Below are 17,614 nucleotides of genomic sequence, written 5' to 3' on the forward strand. Positions count from 1 at the left end.
TTTAGTAGGCTAGTCAGTGTGCAGCTTTTATTTGGCTGCAGATGGCAGATCTTTCTAGGATTTTGTTAACTACTTATTTTGACCATCAAATTTTAGAAAACACCAAAGAAAATAGGTCTAGTATTCTAGTTGTATGTCCAAAATTTGTTTAGAAACATGCTCAGGAGATGACTCTCATGAATGCTTCCTCCTGAATCTTCATGCTGTCTTTTCCAGGTTGGTCTCCGGAGGTGGTGGAGCTCTGTAAGAAGTATCAAAACAACTCTGTAGTAGCCATAGACTTGGCTGGGGATGAGACACTGAAGGTGGACGCTTCTTCTGAGCATAGCAAAGCTTATGAGGTTTGTCAAATAGGCTTCTTCAAAGAAATTATAACTGAGTTCTTCCTGGTTAGGGGGAGTTCTTCCTAGTTAGGGGGAGTTCTTCCTGGTTAGGGGGCATGCAGCGCTTTATTCAGACCCCAAACAGCTGGTACAGCTTAAAAATTTGTTGTGGTTATTAAAAATATTATGTTAAACAGCAGGAGGATTACTTTGTTTATATTTCTAAATGGTTAACTGCAGACATCATTGTTTAAGCATGTTATTAGAACTAAAGTTCAGAGCACTACCACTGAGTGAAGCTGAGTATCAAACGTGGGGCGTGGAGCTTGCATTCCAGTGTGCAGAGGTGCCTCTGACTCCTGTTGGATGGAGTCTGCTCATCATGCTCTATGAAACCACAGCTAAATATGGAGCAGACTAGTCTTTCCAGTCTTCAACTGATGGAAATCACCTAAACAATATAGAATRAGTCTTTGCAGTTCTTTATCTAATCATCTCAAATGCAAGCATTGAAATGACTCCAGGAATCTAATCTGAGGTTTCACAAGACCTTAGTGCTTTACAGCAGCTTAAGGGGAAAGCTTTTTGCCTCTCTCCTCTCCCTGGTAGGAATTTAAGTTTGTAGAGTTGTTGGTTATGTAAGTTGCTCCCGTGGATGAGTGGGAAGCAAGATGGTTGGTGATCATTGCTCAAAAGAGTCATGGTTTGAAAACAGGGAGCAGGACTGAAGCGGTAGGGCTTTCTTGGGGTCCGTACTGCTGTAGCCTGCAGTGGAGGCCCTAACATCGATGTGAACCTGGAGGATGTGGGGAAGAACTGAACATTATTTCTAATTGGCTGCAAACACCTGTATTTTTTATGTAATTCCTGTAAATACTTAATGTTGCTGTCTTTACTGTGGTATTTCCTCATTCCTCGCAGCAAGGCATTGAAGGATGACACGGTGATGACTGACATCTCTCAGTCTTCCAACTATACTGAAATCTCATTGCTCTAAAGTATAAGCAGTTGGAGTCACTGTAAGGTCTGTCTGTGCTGCTACGCTGTGTTATTCAAGATGAACTGAGCAGTTACAAACTGGCATGTGGGAATCTTAACAGGGTTTTATTAACTGATTAGCAGGATGTTTCATCCTGTCTTGTCTGTGCCTGAGGTAACCCAGCTCAGACTTCTAAGTCTTAAGGATACAGGTTGCTATGCCAGTGGCTCATTAAGGCTCTTAGATCCTAAAGGAAACGCCGTTCCAGTCCACCAGCCCCCCGTGGCCTACGTGGCAGGGAAGTGCGTCCCTGAAAGTCCAGCTGTTGTGCTCAGTGAGACGCGTAATAGATCTGAGGGAACTGGACAGACTTGTGATGACATGACCAGATGTCTCCTTTGGGCTAGAGTTACTGGGGCGATCACGTTCTGCCTTAGAGCTTTTGTTTTGGAGACTGCCACTAGAGGGGAAATAACAGATAACGGTGAAAACTTGACTGTGAATGCTTGCTGTAGGGGAGGACTGGAGGTGCTGGATTAGGAAAAACTTACAGCTAAGGAGTTAGACAGCAGTGTCCAGGAAGAGAGGAGGCAATGATCTTTGGAGGAAAAGCCAAAGGAAGCTGTCAGGTAGCAGCTGCTGCCAGGCACAAAAATAAGCGTTTGTGGCGCAACATACAGATGTACTTTGCTGTCTTTGTTGTAAACATGTAATGATATGGAAGCCAAAAATACAAATGGATTGAAAAAAGTCCCTCTGGGGAGGATGTGTCTGTAGCTGGCCATTACACATGAGCTCCCTCCTGGATGCAATCAGTGGGGACAGCTCAGGGAGTCAGATTTCYGAAAGCCAGGAGGGTAAGCCGTGAAGGATCGTGTTCTGTGTGCTTTTCCCAACACTTCCCTTGCATCTCTGCTTCTGACTCCTGTTGGGATATTTAGGGATGGCTGTCTTGGGAGTGGGGGCAGGAGGATTTCTTGGAAATAAGCAGAAAATCTCAGTGTTGGTGTGGGTCTTCTCTCTAATCCTTGTCCAGTGCTTTGGCCAGAGGGATTTTGCTACTAAAATAATAAAAATGACAAAACATCAGCTGTTGGGGAAAAATCAGTCTTCCCTGGAATTCAGGAAGCACGGGCTGCCTTGCAGGTAGATATGTGCAGAGCTCTTCTGGGGGCATCCTAGGCAGAGCCTGGCCTCGCTATTGCTGGGCTTGGGATGTCATGTCAAGGGGGAGCTCAGCTTCCAAAGGCCCAGACGGTCCCTAGTGAGGATGCAGAGGGAGCATCCCTGGGGGTTTGTCAGGATGGCCATGGAGATCATCCTGAAACACGCCAAATCCTCCTTGCCTRGAGTCTGCAGAGCCTTCCCAGCCACAGAGCTGGCTGCAATGGCTTATCTCCAGCCCCTTGTGGAAGTGAGGCAAGCAGTTAGCTCACTTTCCTTCTACCCTGGTAGCTTTTAAATTTTATGTCAGACTTGGCTGTGGTTGGTCAAAGAGGTAGAAGTTGTGAAGTCAAGAATTCCTACAGGTTTCATGTATAAAGGCAAGTGGGTGGAGGAAGGAGAGGTTCAAGTTTGTTCCTTTCTGGAGAGGAGAGAGCAGTGAGCTCAGTGTTTATTAAAAGACCCTGGAGAATTCTGGCTGGGCTCCGTGTGGAAGGTAACCAGGCTTTCTAAGCTTCTCTGTTTGTGATGTTACTGGTCTCTCCTCTTCTAGCCTGTGCTACGGCACAGCCCTAGTCTTGGGAGAATGCAGCTCTCACAGAATGTGGAGCCTGCAGTTTGGGAGCTCTTAGCCCRGAGCCTTATTGATCTTGCTTGCTGTGCCACCGGGGTGGTAGTCAGTGGAAAAGTGGAAAGCAGTCTGCTGACCTTGCTTTGTGTGTTTGGACAGAAATGTTTCCTGCCTTACTTTTCAGGAAGCTGAAAGATGTGGTATTCATCGAACTGTCCATGCTGGGGAGGCTGGACCGGCTGCTAGGATCAAGGAGGTAAGAGGAGATCCTGGCCCAGGGCAGAGCGGAGATCAGCAGGGTGCTGGGACATAAGCAGCAGAGATGGGAAGAGCCCCTTACTCAGTAGTACTTTGCAGAGGGAGAAGCTCAAGTCCTTTCTATATTCCTAAGGGAGCAGAAATCTGCGACCCAGGCAGAAATCTAGGTCCAACAGCTCAGGAAAGGATCTTCTGGGAGCTATTTCAGATATATGGGCTGCAGTCCTGGTGGAGCAGGGACCTCTTAAACTAGGTGGGAGCTCAACCTGTGCTCAGAGGCTGTGTTTTTCTGTGCTCTATAGGCAGTTTACCTCCTGAAGGCTGAGCGCATTGGCCATGGCTACCATGTCCTGGAAGACCCCGAGCTTTATAAGGAGCTATTGAGAACAAAGATGCATTTTGAGGTAAGGAGGTGTCTTGTGCACCAGGTAGCTGATGCCTCAGAGTGGAAGAACGGCCCTTGCTTGGTATGTGCTTCATCCGAGAACCATGAGTACCGGGTGCTACCTGATACCCAGGTGCTGACCACCTCTGCAACAATACTGTTGTTGAACTCGGATGCCCAAAGCGCCGTAGCAGAAATGCAGTGGCAGCTGGTGACATATTGGGATCTTTGCTGTATGAAGCCCTGGAGCTCATACCAGCTCGCAGGAATTGTGGAGCAGAGAGAAATATTCCTTTCCCCTCCACACCCCTTTCTTCTTGTTTCAGTGTTTTTCTTGCTGTGGTCCACAGACCGGTGGTTTGCTAACGATGGGAAATGTCCCACCAGCCCTTGCACACTCACGGTAGTGGAGGCTGTAGATTTCTCACATCTGTGTGACTCGGGATGTTCCTGCCAGCTTGGAGATGGGCTGAATAGTAGTGAACGTAGCTGTTGTAAACCGACATCTTGCTTTATCAGCGTGCTTAGCTATCCTACATACCCAGCAGTATTTCAGATCTATATGGCTGATTCTGTTTTTTTCTTTGTTTTAACTCTCATAAACAGGTTTGCCCTTGGTCCAGTTATCTTACTGGAGCATGTCTTCCAGACTTTAGGAAACACCCAGCAGCACAGTAAGGCATTTAAATGGTGTTTAATCTTAACATAACCCGTCCAACTCCTAGTTATTTATAGCTGCTTTATTGTTTTGCAAGGGAAATACAAATCTAACCACTTACAAGAATATGGTACATCCTTGCTCTTCCCCACAGAGGGATCCAGTGTAGCTGGAGTAAGTGTGCGGCCCCTCTAGTGCGAGGCCTTCCTGTCCTACTGCAGCCCTGCTTGGGGCTGCTGGCAACCAGAGCTGCAGCTGCTTCATACTGGGCATTAGCTTTAGTTTGTGCGTGAGAGCTGAGCTGGTTGAACCTCTAAGCAGCAGACATCCCTGACACCCTGCTCCTCGCTCTGCTGAAGAAGTAGATCAGTGAAGAGCAGTGGTGAGACAAGCTGAGCGATATGTTTGTGTCCAGCAATGTAAGCTATATGGACAATTGCTGTTTTTTTCTTTTACTGCATTTTTACCCTGAGAAGTGTCTGAGCAGTGCTACATCTAATATTTACCCCATTCTAAACTCTGTTTCTTTACAGATTTAGGAAGGATCAAGCTAACTATTCCATAAACACCGATGACCCCCTCATCTTTAACTCCAGTATTGACAAAGATTACAGCATAGCAAAGGAGTACATGGGCTTTACTGAAGAGGAGTTCAAGAGAGTGGTAAGTTGGCCTCAGCTGAATGCTCTTCAGATGTCCTGGTGTAGCCCAGAACAGTCAAGGGTTTTTTTTTTTTTTTTTTGTTTATTTGTTTTTGTAAACTGAAGAGTTTTCACTGGAAGTAAGAAAATCATGCATTTTTCTTGTAAGCACGAAGCATCAGTTGAGGATAGCTGCTAGAAGGACACCAGGAGCACTGTGGCATGCAGTCAGGTGGTTGGTGTAAACACAGAGAGCAGAAGTGGATCTGAGGGCTGCTTTGTGCAGCATGGTCTCTAAAGGTGTTGCATATGTCTTGGGCTGACTGCTTTGGGCTTTACTGAGAACACGTTAGAGTGCAAAGTGTCCGCTGCAGTCCTCAAGACAGATCTGAGTGGCAGCGAAGGAAGGTACTTGTTGCTTTGTTTTTCTTCTTCTTCTTCTTTTTTTTTTTTTTTTTTTTTTTCCTCCCCTGGATTTAGAATTGCAGGTATGTGATTTGAAGGCCTGGCCCAAAAGTTAGATAGGATTCAGCATGTGCAAAAGCATTTGTGGTTTTTGTACATATTGCATGAGTGTGCAACAGTCATAGTATGACTGACATACAACTGAACTGAAAGCAAAGTGACTGTTGGCTTCAGCTTTGGCATATGCAGTCATTTATGGTCTCGACACATCCTAAAAACTGACTCTAATCACTTAGCTAAGTCAAACTCTCAAAACTTACCCTGTCCTATGGTCTTACCTGGGTACTAAGTAAAGCTTTCCTGGTTAGCATTAGAGCTGTGCTGATTTGATAGCTTTCACTTAACATGTCTCTATAGACCATCTATGATCTTAGCTACTGTATGGGAATCTTTGGAATTGGAAATTCAGGATGCACTTTACAGGAGAGCATTAGTCCTGTCCTGAGCTCTTGCTGAAGGAACAACAGGGTCCCTCTCTCCCATAGACATGACTTACGCTCTGGGTCTGGGAGGAGGAGCAGGGGACAGCTCTGAACTCTGCCACCTTGAGTCCAGCTGCTTTGTTGCCAGCTGTCCTTTTTCGCTCTTGCAGAAGCCAGGCTGTTTCCGTATAATAAAAGAAATGTCCCTGCACAAGAAAAACGAGCATGTTAAATTGCATAGTGAGGTGGCATTTCACAGCAGCAGTTTATCAGGCTGCTGCCACCAACTGTTGTGAAAGGCCTCATATCCAAAGGGAAGCCTGGAGTGTAGGAATGGCTCTAAAGTGCATATCTTTAAAAACTCTGGATTCTTCAGAAACCTTTCTGTGCCTGCCTCCTTCCTCTTAGGATTGTTGCTAGTAGTGGGCCAGAGAAGTTGTCCTGTAAAATGAGGCCATGGAAATATATCTAGGAATGGAAATGTTGCTCCCTCCCTCTCTTGTTGATGCTCAGAGACAGATGTTTGGATCTGTACAACCATGTATTTGTGTCTGATGTGTCTAAATGTCTCTTTTCTGTTCCTCCTCTGACTCCTCAGAACATCAATGCAGCTCAGTCCAGCTTCTTACCTGAGAAGGAAAAGCAGGAACTTCTCAATACACTCTATGAAGCCTACGGCATGGTCCCCAGCACATCTTGCTGCAGCTCTACCAGCCAGCACGGAGCAGTGGCCCTTCTGGGTTGATTCTGTGCTGGTGGAAGCACCAGGAGAAGGTGCCCAGAGTCAGCCTCTATTACTGGTACCCCTGTATTAACCTTTATGGCCCTAAGTAGAATTGGGCTTCTATCATCTATCCCACCTATCACCTTCTACATACCATATCTCTCCCAAATAGATATCCAKTTTCCTATATTGTTGTTGTACAAACAAACAAAAACTGCATCCTGGCCTGACTTCCCTTCATCTGCCAGTTTATCTGAGTAAATGAGAACAGAAGAATCTTCTCTACTTCTTCTTCTTTTTTTTTCTTGCTCTGTTTTAACTTTAGTGATCCCTTGACCTGCCTTAGCCCTTGTCTGAAGTACAGAAATAACTGACTTGTGACTGTGGCCAGGGTTAACTTTTACCTTTCTAGGGGAAAAAGTGAGTTAACCCTGAAAGGGAGTAAGTAGGCAATTCAAAAACAGAGGTTTATTCCCAGCAATGCAGACAGGAAAGTTTGTCTACAGCACTATTTACCTTGTACTAACAAGACTGGATCATGAACAGGCCAGAAGTTGGCACACTTACTGGTACACAGGTCTGAAGGGCATTTAAAAAAATATGTTTTTTTTCCTTGTTTGTTTCATCCTTTCTTGGATAAGGAGCTCTGTGTATCAGGCCTTACAATGCCACTGCCACAGAAGAACAAACCTTGAGCTCAGGGCTCCAGCTGTGCTTAGCAGCCCATGAACATGCTCGTGCATGCATAGGACACGGAAGCATACGTTTACCATTTTGGGCCAAAACCTGTGTTCTGGGACTTCCCCCAGTTCTATACTCAGCCTGGAGAATTCCTGTGAGCTGCATTCTGCTCTTCCTGTATCTTTGCTTAGGACTTACAAACATGTGATTGATGCCAGTTTAACCATGCTGCCCTCTTCCTGACTTGAGCTAATCCTTAGGTACCGTTAAAACTAAATGAGTGAATTAATGAGCTAGGGCCCAATATCAAATACTGACTCAGTATTCATCTGAATTGCTTCTCTCATGTAACCACAGCACTGGCTAGAAGTCAGATCTTCAGTTTAGTGACGAATTTATCAGGAAATATTCACCAAAATTCCTAAACATATTTGGTGCATTACAGTGTTTTAATTTGATATGTAATAGAGCTATGTCTCCAGAGAAAAGCCTGTATTTTTTCTACTGTCAAAGACCCCCTCAACATGTTTGAGGAGGGAATGTAGGTGTGTGGTGTGCTTTAATATCTCAGGTGTCTGCAAAGATGCATACTCCAAAGATACTGTACCAAAAGTTGCCTTTGACAAAGAGCTGTGGTCACCGTTACCACAGATAGTGTCCAAGACTGACTGCTGCAGTCTTGACCAGCAGTGATCTAGTGCTGGGAATACTTCCATTGTTTTGGGGCTTCCATATTTGTCCTCTAAAATGAGTGAAATACTCATCTCTGAAATACATGGTGCATATATACACCTATATGTATATATAGATATGAGAGAGTGAATGAATTTGTTACTTTTATAAAGCAAATGATAAGTCATCACTTTTAAGAATGTGGTTGCTATTAGGCCCAGGTGTTTTGGATAATTTTTCTCCAAAAGTTGTTTTTGAAGAACAGTTGTGTGTTTGGATTCTGGATAGTTGATTGTTAATCCTGTTTAATAAAATAACAAATTGATATTAACATAGAATTTTTCTTGCCTCTCTGTTCAAGGAACACTGTTTGGAATTGTGGCCTATGATCTGCGATGTGACTCGTCATACTCCTGGTATGGCAAGAGGGTGATAACTAGGTGTGATACAGTGCTTTGGCAATCCAGTTCCTACCTTCTCCTTTTACCTAGCCAGAACGCTTTGAAAGTTAATGCTGGGCGAGTAAGGGAGAAGATAATGTGCATTCCCTTACTGGACTTGCTAAATGCACTAATTGATGCAATTGGACAATATATTGGACAATAGTTTGATACCAAGAGTCAGAAGTGGTACAAATCTCTGAGTTGCATAGTTGTTAGACTTCTGTTGACTGGCAGGAGATGGTTTCTGAAAGGCTTTTTGATATTTAGTGTATGGTTAGTTTGGGGAGGTCCTGAATGCTTGTATTTTCCACTGAAATCAAAGGCTCAGAGCATCTGTGTGGTCAGCAACTTTGCAAGTCAGGATGTTACTGGATTAATCTGATGCCCTTGGTCTCTCAGCACAATCAGTGGTGGCAGCTGACTGCGCTCTTTTGCAGGGGAAACCTGATGCCTCTCGCCTGTCCTCTAAGGCTAGCTGGCAAACAGGTCACTAATGTCCTGGCTAAATATAATTTTGGAGCAGACACATTCTGAGCAGGGAGACCTAAGATTAGCCTGTGCTTGACTCCTTGGTCTTGTGTGATACATAGTCCCTCTGCGCTGCCTTTCAGCTTCCTTCTTTTGTGTGAGCCAAAAATACTGCTTAGTGGAAGTGAGGAGAGCTGGAAGTGGGGCTTGAAAACCAAACTGTGCAGTCAGCCAAGACAAGGAGGTACCTGCTGTTTTGTCCCTGAGTGTGGGGAAGTGGGAGCAGGCTTTTGGATGATGATTGGGAACTGAGTGGCAATAGTATCCAGCAGCTCAAGGAGCTGAGTTTGTTTGTAGTTGCCAAAAAAGCAGATGTAACATCTACCCAGCTGCCAAATTCTTGTTTCCTCTGAAGCACAGAACTATATACATCTCTGTCCTGGCTCTGCAGCCATCACTTCTGAGAGACCCACAGACAATTCTCCCTCTGGCAGCAACTCCTCTGCTTATTTATGGCATTGTTTTCTTTGATAAGTCTCAAACTTGTAACATACTGTTCTTTCCTTGGCTGTCAAGGAGATGTTTGTCCTTGTGTCACTATTAGAGAATATTTTTCAGGCAAGCTCTGCTGGCCCCTGCCTCAGTCTGTCCAACTGCTTCAGCAGTAGATCCCAGCTGCACTGCAATAGTCTTCCAAAGCTCTGGYTGAATTGTTTCTCTTTGGGGTTGGGAATTGTACTGCTGTCCTTGAGCTGTGTTCCTCCAGAGCAAGAGGACACCTCTTCTCACCAGCACCACTTTCACAGGCCACTCCAGCCACTCTGCCATGCCCTAAGCCTAAGGGTAGTAACGTGGAGGAGCAGCGCTCTGACATGTAAATTAAACACCTGTGATAAAAGAGCTGCCTTGCAGCAAAGCTGCGGAAAGTTGAGGCCAACTTTCAGCATTCTCTGCACCTGGCTTTAGATCTGCTTCCAATGGGATGCTGCAGACATCGGGAGGTTTCGTGGAGCCAAACAGAAGGGACTCTTCTATCACAGCTCCCTATATTTCTTTAGCATAAGCTGGTGTAACCTCCATGCAGCTCAACCTGTTATAAGGCAAAATGGAGGAAGAGAGATCCAGGCAGAAAAACACCTTCAACTTCAATACTTAAAGGCTGTGTGTTATTTATTCCAACAGCTTATATAGTTTTATCAAACCATCTTTAACACAAAACATGTCTCCTAAAAGAGAATGGGGTGAGATTTTTCCAGAGACAAACATTTCTCAGCTAACAGCTTGCATGAGTAAGCCTCAATTTCAACAGTCAAAACAGCAATTTTTTTCCCCTCCCCTTAACAATACCTTAAAATGCTAAAACCCAAAGAAAAAGATGCCTGTGGCTGATGCTGCTGGGTCTGTAGGTGGAGTTCATCCACATGTCTGCACTTTGGTCCTTTTCTGTTTGCTAAGCGGCAGCAGCACAGGTGAGTGTTGCTTGACATGAATGCAGCGGGACTGGCCAGGTCCCTCTCCCACTGCCTGCTGTGACTAGGGGCTACATGGACAGTCCAGAGGCCAGTTCAGATCTAAGATGCAAAATGAGGGTGATGCTTAGAAAACCCCAAAATCTAAGTTCCTAACTTATGGAAACAGAGAATAAATAATAGTCTAAATTTATGAAGAAAGAAGGTACCTTGGACAGGAAAGTCTGTGTATATTATTACTGAAAATGTGTTTTCCTATAGAGGAAAATTGCAGCTAAGGCATCTTGAGAATGGCTCATTTCACTACAACCACTGCAGTGTTGTTCTAAGTTGTTAGGGATAGGAGCAGAAGTCTTTTGGAGGTGCCAGTCCTTGTATCCTGCAGCTTTCTGAACCAAATGGTTGCAGCAGAGGCATTTGACAGAGCACTTGTTGTTCCATGCTGGCTTTTGCCTGCAGATTCGATAGTAAATTTTTGTTTAAGGTTTACAGCAAGTCTCTCCTCCTGCCCCATCCCACCCCTTGCACGCTGTCATGGGGAGGGGCTGTTGTCCTCCCCCTTTGGTCTTGCTCCAGGGTCCTTCTCAGAAGAAGTGGCATCTGCTTGGCTTTCTGCAGAAGGGAAGATTGGGAAGAAAGCATGGTTATACTCTGCTGAGGACAGAAGTGATCAATAATTGCTACAGACTGATTTTACTCATACTGCCAGCTGAAGAGCTTCCTGTGACCAGGTATTCGACCTAGGAGTATCAAGCTCTCCCTTCATGGATCCAGAGTACAAACACTTCTCAAAACAGAATAGCTGGTGATGTTGGGAGGGAGCCTTGGGAGTTGTAAGGGAACTTCAAGGATTTTAAATGACCACAAGGTGCGTAGATACAGCAGTCCTACAACAATAATTCCTTTCAAAGCAGGGATGTGCTATTCCTGTCTAAACTGTAAATGCTACTTGTAAGTGCTCCTGGAACGTTTTTAAAACATCATGGTGGTTAGCCAGATTGCTCTGTTAGAAGAGCTCTGTTTTGTGCTTGGCTCTATTTTGGACGCTAAAGGGGTGCAGTTGAGGTAACGTGTTTCAAAGCATTTTTACAGTTAGAGATCGTAGCTTAGAGAGGTAAAAGAGAAAGGGCTAAAAATAAGTTTACTCTCTGCATCTGTTTGTATCTGCTGTATGTTTTGGCTCTCGTTAGCAAAAAAACAGACTCAATGGTTTGCCTACGCTTTGAGCTGAGGATTTACGCTTCCTGACCAGTCAGCTGGTCAGCATATATTGAGCAGAGCAATGTTGCTGCCATGTTTGGGCTACAGGGACATGGTTGATTGGTGTTTAAAATTATTTCTATTGTTACTTGCAATACTGTGGAACTATTTAAGGCTAACTTGCAAAAAACAAAACTGCTCCAAAAAAGCCTACGGTAGGTCTTACGTGCAATTCGCACTGGGAATGTTATCGCTCAGTCCTTGTCCTGTTTAAACAACAGTGCCTCTGCAAACCAGACTAGCAAAGGAGTGCCTGGAGCATGCAGTGCTGGTGGCCAGGAAGCCCAGGGACCACTGCATTCCTTGCAAGGGGCCCTCAGTCTGGGAGAATCGCTGACAGGCCCAGTACCAGCTGAGCAAGAGGCACAGGTTCGCCTCTGGCACTTCCGTGCCTTGCCCTTTGGCCTAGGCTCCAAGAGCTATGTTTACTGGTGTATGTGGCAGCTCACCTGCTCCTTCGATGGAGAGGTCACTTATGTCCCCTGTCAGCTTGCGCATGCTGATAGCAGTTGCATCTCCTTGGATGTCGTGGACAGCGTTCCTCCGACCAGCTCGATCGCAGGAAATAAAGTCAGTGTATGTGGTGGACTCTACCTCCATTGCTGGTCTTGCATTTCCATATGCCTGCAAATCCCTGGGGAGAAAACACAGTTCTGAGGTCAAGGATGCTCAGCAGTCCTTGGTGCATGGCTCTGTTCAGGTTATATTACTTTATGGAGTTAAATTACAGCATGAAAAAATAGTGGCTGTAATTCTGCTCTGGGTCCTAGAACGGCAGCTACTGAAATCTCAGATAACAACTCGATCACATGGAGTGTCATGTTGGGTGACCTGCACTGTGCCAGGTGAGAGCAGGTAGATAGGAGAGATCCATCTCAGCAGCATTTTTGGCCCTTATTCTGCCTTCCCCATTCAGAAGCCAGGCAGACAAGACATTCGTGTCTCCTTTTTACTTTTTAGCCTTCTCCCTTAGGAGTTACAAGACCACAGCAACAGCCAAGGCCTTTTATTCAGAAAAAGCATTCGCTCTGCTGCTGCCAGCTTTGCTGTGCAGTGAGTGAGTGGAGACGGAGTAAATGAGACACGAGTCTGGGGGGAACTTCCTGCGGCGCCCTGTCCTTGCTGCTGCTCTGCTCCGACTGCAGCGCCCAGCTCGCTGGCACGCAGGCACTTCGCTTCTCCCTCCTTGTGCCCGGCTGCCCGGGGTTAAAGGCACAGCACTTGCCTTACCCATAGTCACTTTTGAACACGTGAGCAGAGGCAGTAGCAAAACTGAAATCCCTGGGATGCGGTGTGCTGTGGCAGGCGATTTACCTGGCACAGAGGAGGGCATGCAGGGTCTCTTAATTGTAAAGCCTTGAGTGCCAGTTTGATGTCAGCATTGCCCCAAGACCCTCCCCCCCCCCAGTCTTCCTCAAACTGCCACAGCAGCTTTGGATGGAGGCCAATTTTGGCTCTTTGCCCTGAGGGCGCAACGGTTGAGGCAGCCTGAATTTGTAAGCAGAAATGATCAGAGCCTCAAATGGATACTGGTGCAAAAGCTCTAGAAGGCAGATGAATATTTTATAGTTCTTGGGCTTTGCATCAGTCCTGACCTCAGCTGGCGTATTTGTCAGATGCATGTACCTAACTGAAAAAGGGGTCAGTTAAACGGATTTGAGGTAAGCGCTACCATGCGAAAAACAAGCCTTCTATGAGATTTCGGATCCCTTCACCCGAGCCTTATTTCTATGCCAAGCACAAAGAAAGGGTTAGATGGCCACTCGTAGCCTTGAGAGTAAAGCTGCGAGCAAACTCAGCCTGAYTGGTATTTATGTTGTTGGTTTTCATTTTAGCTGATGGTTTAACTTGCCAGGATTTGTACAGTACAGACCGTCCAGGGAACTCAGCAGCTCTGGGAACATATCACAAGCATCTTGGCTCCCAGGCACAGAGCTAGCTATCACATGCTGCCTTTACATTGGGAATCTGGTGCTCTTGGTTCCTTCTCATGTTTACAAGGCATTTAGTTTGTTTATTTGCATGTAAGCTGGAGATTAATAGTTTTCTTATCTCTGATTTTCTCTATTACAAAGAATATCCTTAACCACTGATGCCATGAATACTTGGAGGAAGTTCTGATGAGAAACATGCTGGTGTCCAAAAACAAAAAAAAACCAAAAAACAACAAAAAAAACCCAACTTCATGCCATTCAGTGCTTTTGTATCTTTGCGTTAATGTCCCACGAGAAGCTGATGAATTTGTTTAGTTCCTTTACAAACCTTGCATAACGTTGCTCTTCTGACAGAAATCTGCTGTGTTCACGCTGCTCCCTGCCGGGAGTTAGACACACAAAAGGAGACAAACCCTGAGACTGGGCCTGTGCTTGCTTGCTTGTCCCTCGTGGAAGGGACAGCCCCACGCCGTGCACATGCTGGCCCTTGCCTGTTCTCCTGCATTTGTCCTTGGAGAGCAGGTGGGGGCTGCGCTCAGCAGGGCTGAACACATGCTGGTGGTGCTGCCCCATTAGCAGCTTCTGCTGCAAACTCACAGGCTCAGGGAGCCTTTGGCAGCAGCAGGATTGTGTGTCAGTCCAGACATCCCTGCGGCCAGGCCCTACTATGAAACAGTRTTTCTTGGGCTTGAAAAATGAAAAATAGTTGTGAAACTCCTGACTGATGAGATGGAAAAGGACTAAAAACTGACTGCTCTTTACAGCGCTTTCACCTTCAGCTTTGCAAGTACATCCTTCCCTCTAAGTCCTAGCTCCTGCCAGTAGGAAAAGCAACACCATGGGGACTGGTGAGCTCCCTGAATGGAGTGTACAGCACAGTGACAGCAGGCCACCGTCAACTGGTTGGGCTTTGGTAAGCCCCGAATCCATTCCAGAAGCTGGRGCGGTCCCATCAGCAGCGCTGAGGCTGGGCTCCCATCCTACAACCTTGTCCTGCAGCCAGCAGAAATGATTCCCTCCCAGTGTGGAAGTGGAAAGCGCTCTGGCTCCAGYGTGATCTGGGCACTTTGCACGGATTACCAACAAGCACTGGATATGCATTTAGCCAGCAGAGGAGTGGCCAGTCTTGGCTGAAGCATCTCTCTTAGATGCTTATTTGCAGATGCTGGAAAGCCATCTGGTGCCACGGGGGTGGTGAAAGCTGGACTGGTGCTACTCCGGTATCACTTCAGAGCTGCATGAGGAACCAAAGTGTTACCACATGCTAAAAGCCAATGTTTCCTTCCCTGCATCAAACATAAGATGCCAGACGCACAGCTTGTGGAGCAACCATGCAGCAACTTATTCACGTTATGATGGTAGAAAGAAAACGATGAATAAGGCATGATAAACCAGGATAAAAAGAGGTTAAAATCTCCCCTTGTTCTGAGATTTAGTAGGGTGCAGTACCCTCAAACTTTCATAAATCCAGTATGTTTCAGCAGCTTCTGTGACTCTTCTCTTTTGGTGCTAATGCTAGCATCAGCTCACTGGTAAGATGTGGGACTTGGCCAGCTGCAGACCTCCCCCAAGAACTTGCTTCTTGAAATCCAGTCCTTGCAAATGTCCTCCTCTTCTCAGGGCTCAGCACCTGCCTAACGTGTTCAGCTGAGCAAGGGGAAGAGCTGCAGTTTCACCCCAGAAAGAGATCCCAACTGTTGTTCCTTCTTTCATCTTCCTTTCTTCAGCAGGCCTGTCCTTCCCAGGAAACTGTGCCCAGTCTGGATGTGGCAAGCTGGCTGTCCTCAGTGAGTGAAATGCCTTTCCTTGTGACAGGTCAGCATCTGTTGCTCCTTGCCAAGTCTTATTCTCAGCTCATTGGGACCCAGAGGCTGTTGACCCTCCACAGCTGCTGAGTCTTTTTTGGTTGCACACTTAGCAATGCTGATGTGTCTGCAGCTGAAATCAAGATTAGAGAGGGCAGAGGAAACAAATCTACAAGCAAGAATGACTGAATGAGGAAGAGGAGAGCCTGGGAAAGCCTGTGGATTCAGGCCCTTGGCTCTGTTAGAGCGTGCCCATGGTCAGCCTGTCTCCTACAGCTTCCCAGGCATCCCCATTGCCTTAAGAGCTGTGCAGTAGCAGCCAGAGAAACATCACATGCTGGAATTGGGAAGCTTCTGCAAGAGCAGGCCATGCAAGCATGTGTCTATCTCCCCAAGGTGCAACCGGTTCAGATGTGGGTTGAACAGGGTCCCTCCTGCCTTTGCACTGGCCTGCACTGCCTGGGCTTAAGGGTGAATTCTGCATATCAGGGGCAGCAGCCAACAAGCCCATGGGATGAAACCTTTTCCCAGTGTTGCTTAGTGTACCTGTCATAGGTAGGTCCAGTTAACTGCAGCAGTTCCATGCCAAATGACTGACTGTCCTACCATGTGGGAAAAAGAAGGGAATTTTCAAATAAATAAATAAATAAATAAATAAATAAAAGGCATGTGTGCAGGTTTGGGTGCTGGCCAGGAGATGGCGCGTTTGATTTAGTTTCCATTGCTGGGACCTTTGTGCCTTAGGAGCCCACTGTGAAGAGATGGAGAGGGACAGATTTTGAGCAAAGCTGCTGTTGAATCTGTACAATTCCTGCAAGATTTTTCAAGGTGGGCAGCCCTCAGAAGCCTTGCGGGCAGATCCCTGCCCTGCTGGCAGAGGGTCTGGCCYTTCTGTCGCAGGGAAACCGTTCTGCTGAGCAGGTGGTCGGAGCTGTCACCTCTTTTTTTTGTGCGTGTGTAAGACTTGATTTTTCAAAGAGCATTTCCGTGTTTCCAGGCAAGTGCAKAGCAGAACAGTAGGTTTTAGTCATTGGAAACCTTTTTTAACACATCAGTGACAAGAGAGGAACCAATTYCCCTCTTACCCACGTAGTTCAATGCGAAACTGCGTCACTGTGGGCAGTCATTCACCCATGGTAGTGGCATGCAGAAAGTGCCATGTTTCACTAGCCAGCTTCTCACCTTCTGTTTTTCGTATTCCCRTGGGCCGACAGGGGACGGAGGAATCTGCAAGCTCTCGCCAGGCGTTCCCGGAGTAAGTGCGCATTCGGTTTCAGCAGCACGTTAAAATGCAGCGTGCAAGTACTTCCAGGGCACCTTCTCTGCTTACTTGCCTTGCCGAAATAATCTTGCTCTGCCAAACCTGCTCTTTGGTCTGTATTTATTTTTCCTCAGTGCTTTGTGAGGACCGGAATGAGATAGAAAATCTGGAATTGTGATAGTCTCACTTCCACTGGTTTGGATTTGGCTTTTGGAGCTCACATTTTTTAGGGGACTCATACAGCAGCTGAAGGAGCAGCTGCCTCTGCTCTTTCAGGCTCTGAAATTTTGTGGTTTAGACAAACTAGCCCTACTGGCGGCTGAATTTTACCCATTTAGCAGGTGTCTGGCAGGTATTTAAATGGTTAAACGTTTCTGCCACRTTTTGGTGTGCAGGAGAGCCAGAAACTAGGGCATTTCCTCTGAGTCAGCTCAGCGCCCCTCTCCATGCACCTGCCAGCTCGGCAGCTGAAGCCCGTCTCCCCTCTTACCTGCTTCTCCGCAGGGCAGTCCCAGGGGCCGAGACCAAACACCCGCTGCAAGCACCGCGAGCAGCGGACGAACGGCCCGGAAGCGTCGCGGGAGGCTCGCGCTCGGCCTCGAGCTGTGCGCGCGCGGAGCAAACGCAGCCCCGGGGCCGCCGGCCCGCCGGGCGCTAGGTCTGACCGGGCGGGACGGGGCGGGTCTGGGGGCGCAGGCCGCCCTGGGCTCCGGCGCCGAGGAGCGCCTCTCCCGCCCCTCGCCTGCCGCCCCCGGGCCGGGCGAAACCGCCGGCTCTCCCGGGCAGGCCGCGCGGCTCGGCCGAGCCCGGCCCGCTCTGCCCCGCCGCCTGCCCCTCACCTCGCGCCGTCCTCGGGCCCTCGCTCCCCGCCCAGCCCGGCCCGGCAGCGCAGGCACGGGCCCTGGCGCGCCGAGCAGGACCTGCCGCTCTCTGCCTGGCAGCGGCCGCACTTTCTGGCGTGAGGCAGCTTAGCGGCGGGCGTAGACATTCCCGCCGGAGCGGGCAGGCCCGAGCGGCCGCCGCGGGCCGAT

At 47.3% G+C, this 17,614-nt stretch overlaps 2 protein-coding genes across 3 annotated transcripts in view; one reads left to right on the forward strand and one right to left on the reverse strand.

Annotated features, from left to right (window-relative positions):
• Positions 1-8,275, forward strand: part of ADA (adenosine deaminase) — a 36,708-nt gene extending 28,433 nt beyond the window's left edge. The window contains exons 9-14 of the mRNA XM_085314248.1: positions 217-341; positions 3,222-3,293; positions 3,598-3,699; positions 4,287-4,354; positions 4,872-5,001; positions 6,465-8,275. Coding sequence (XP_085170374.1) covers positions 217-341; positions 3,222-3,293; positions 3,598-3,699; positions 4,287-4,354; positions 4,872-5,001; positions 6,465-6,611 — 644 coding nt within the window. The 3' untranslated portion in view covers positions 6,612-8,275. The remainder of the gene's footprint in view (positions 1-216; positions 342-3,221; positions 3,294-3,597; positions 3,700-4,286; positions 4,355-4,871; positions 5,002-6,464) is intronic.
• A 1,731-nt stretch (positions 8,276-10,006) lies between these two features.
• PKIG (cAMP-dependent protein kinase inhibitor gamma) overlaps positions 10,007-17,614 on the reverse strand; it is an 18,259-nt gene continuing 10,651 nt past the window's right edge. For both annotated transcript variants that reach the window (XM_085313982.1, XM_085313981.1), the window contains 2 exons: positions 12,033-12,217; positions 10,007-10,935 (listed from right to left, as the gene is read on the reverse strand). In XM_085313982.1, coding sequence (XP_085170108.1) covers positions 10,856-10,935; positions 12,033-12,183 — 231 coding nt within the window. In that variant the 5' untranslated portion in view covers positions 12,184-12,217 and the 3' untranslated portion in view covers positions 10,007-10,855. The remainder of the gene's footprint in view (positions 10,936-12,032; positions 12,218-17,614) is intronic.

Source organism: Rhea americana, unplaced genomic scaffold (genome assembly GCF_003343005.1).
Source record: "Rhea americana isolate MKP2758 unplaced genomic scaffold, rheAme1 scaffold_4, whole genome shotgun sequence".
Taxonomy (NCBI): Eukaryota; Metazoa; Chordata; class Aves; order Rheiformes; family Rheidae; genus Rhea; species Rhea americana.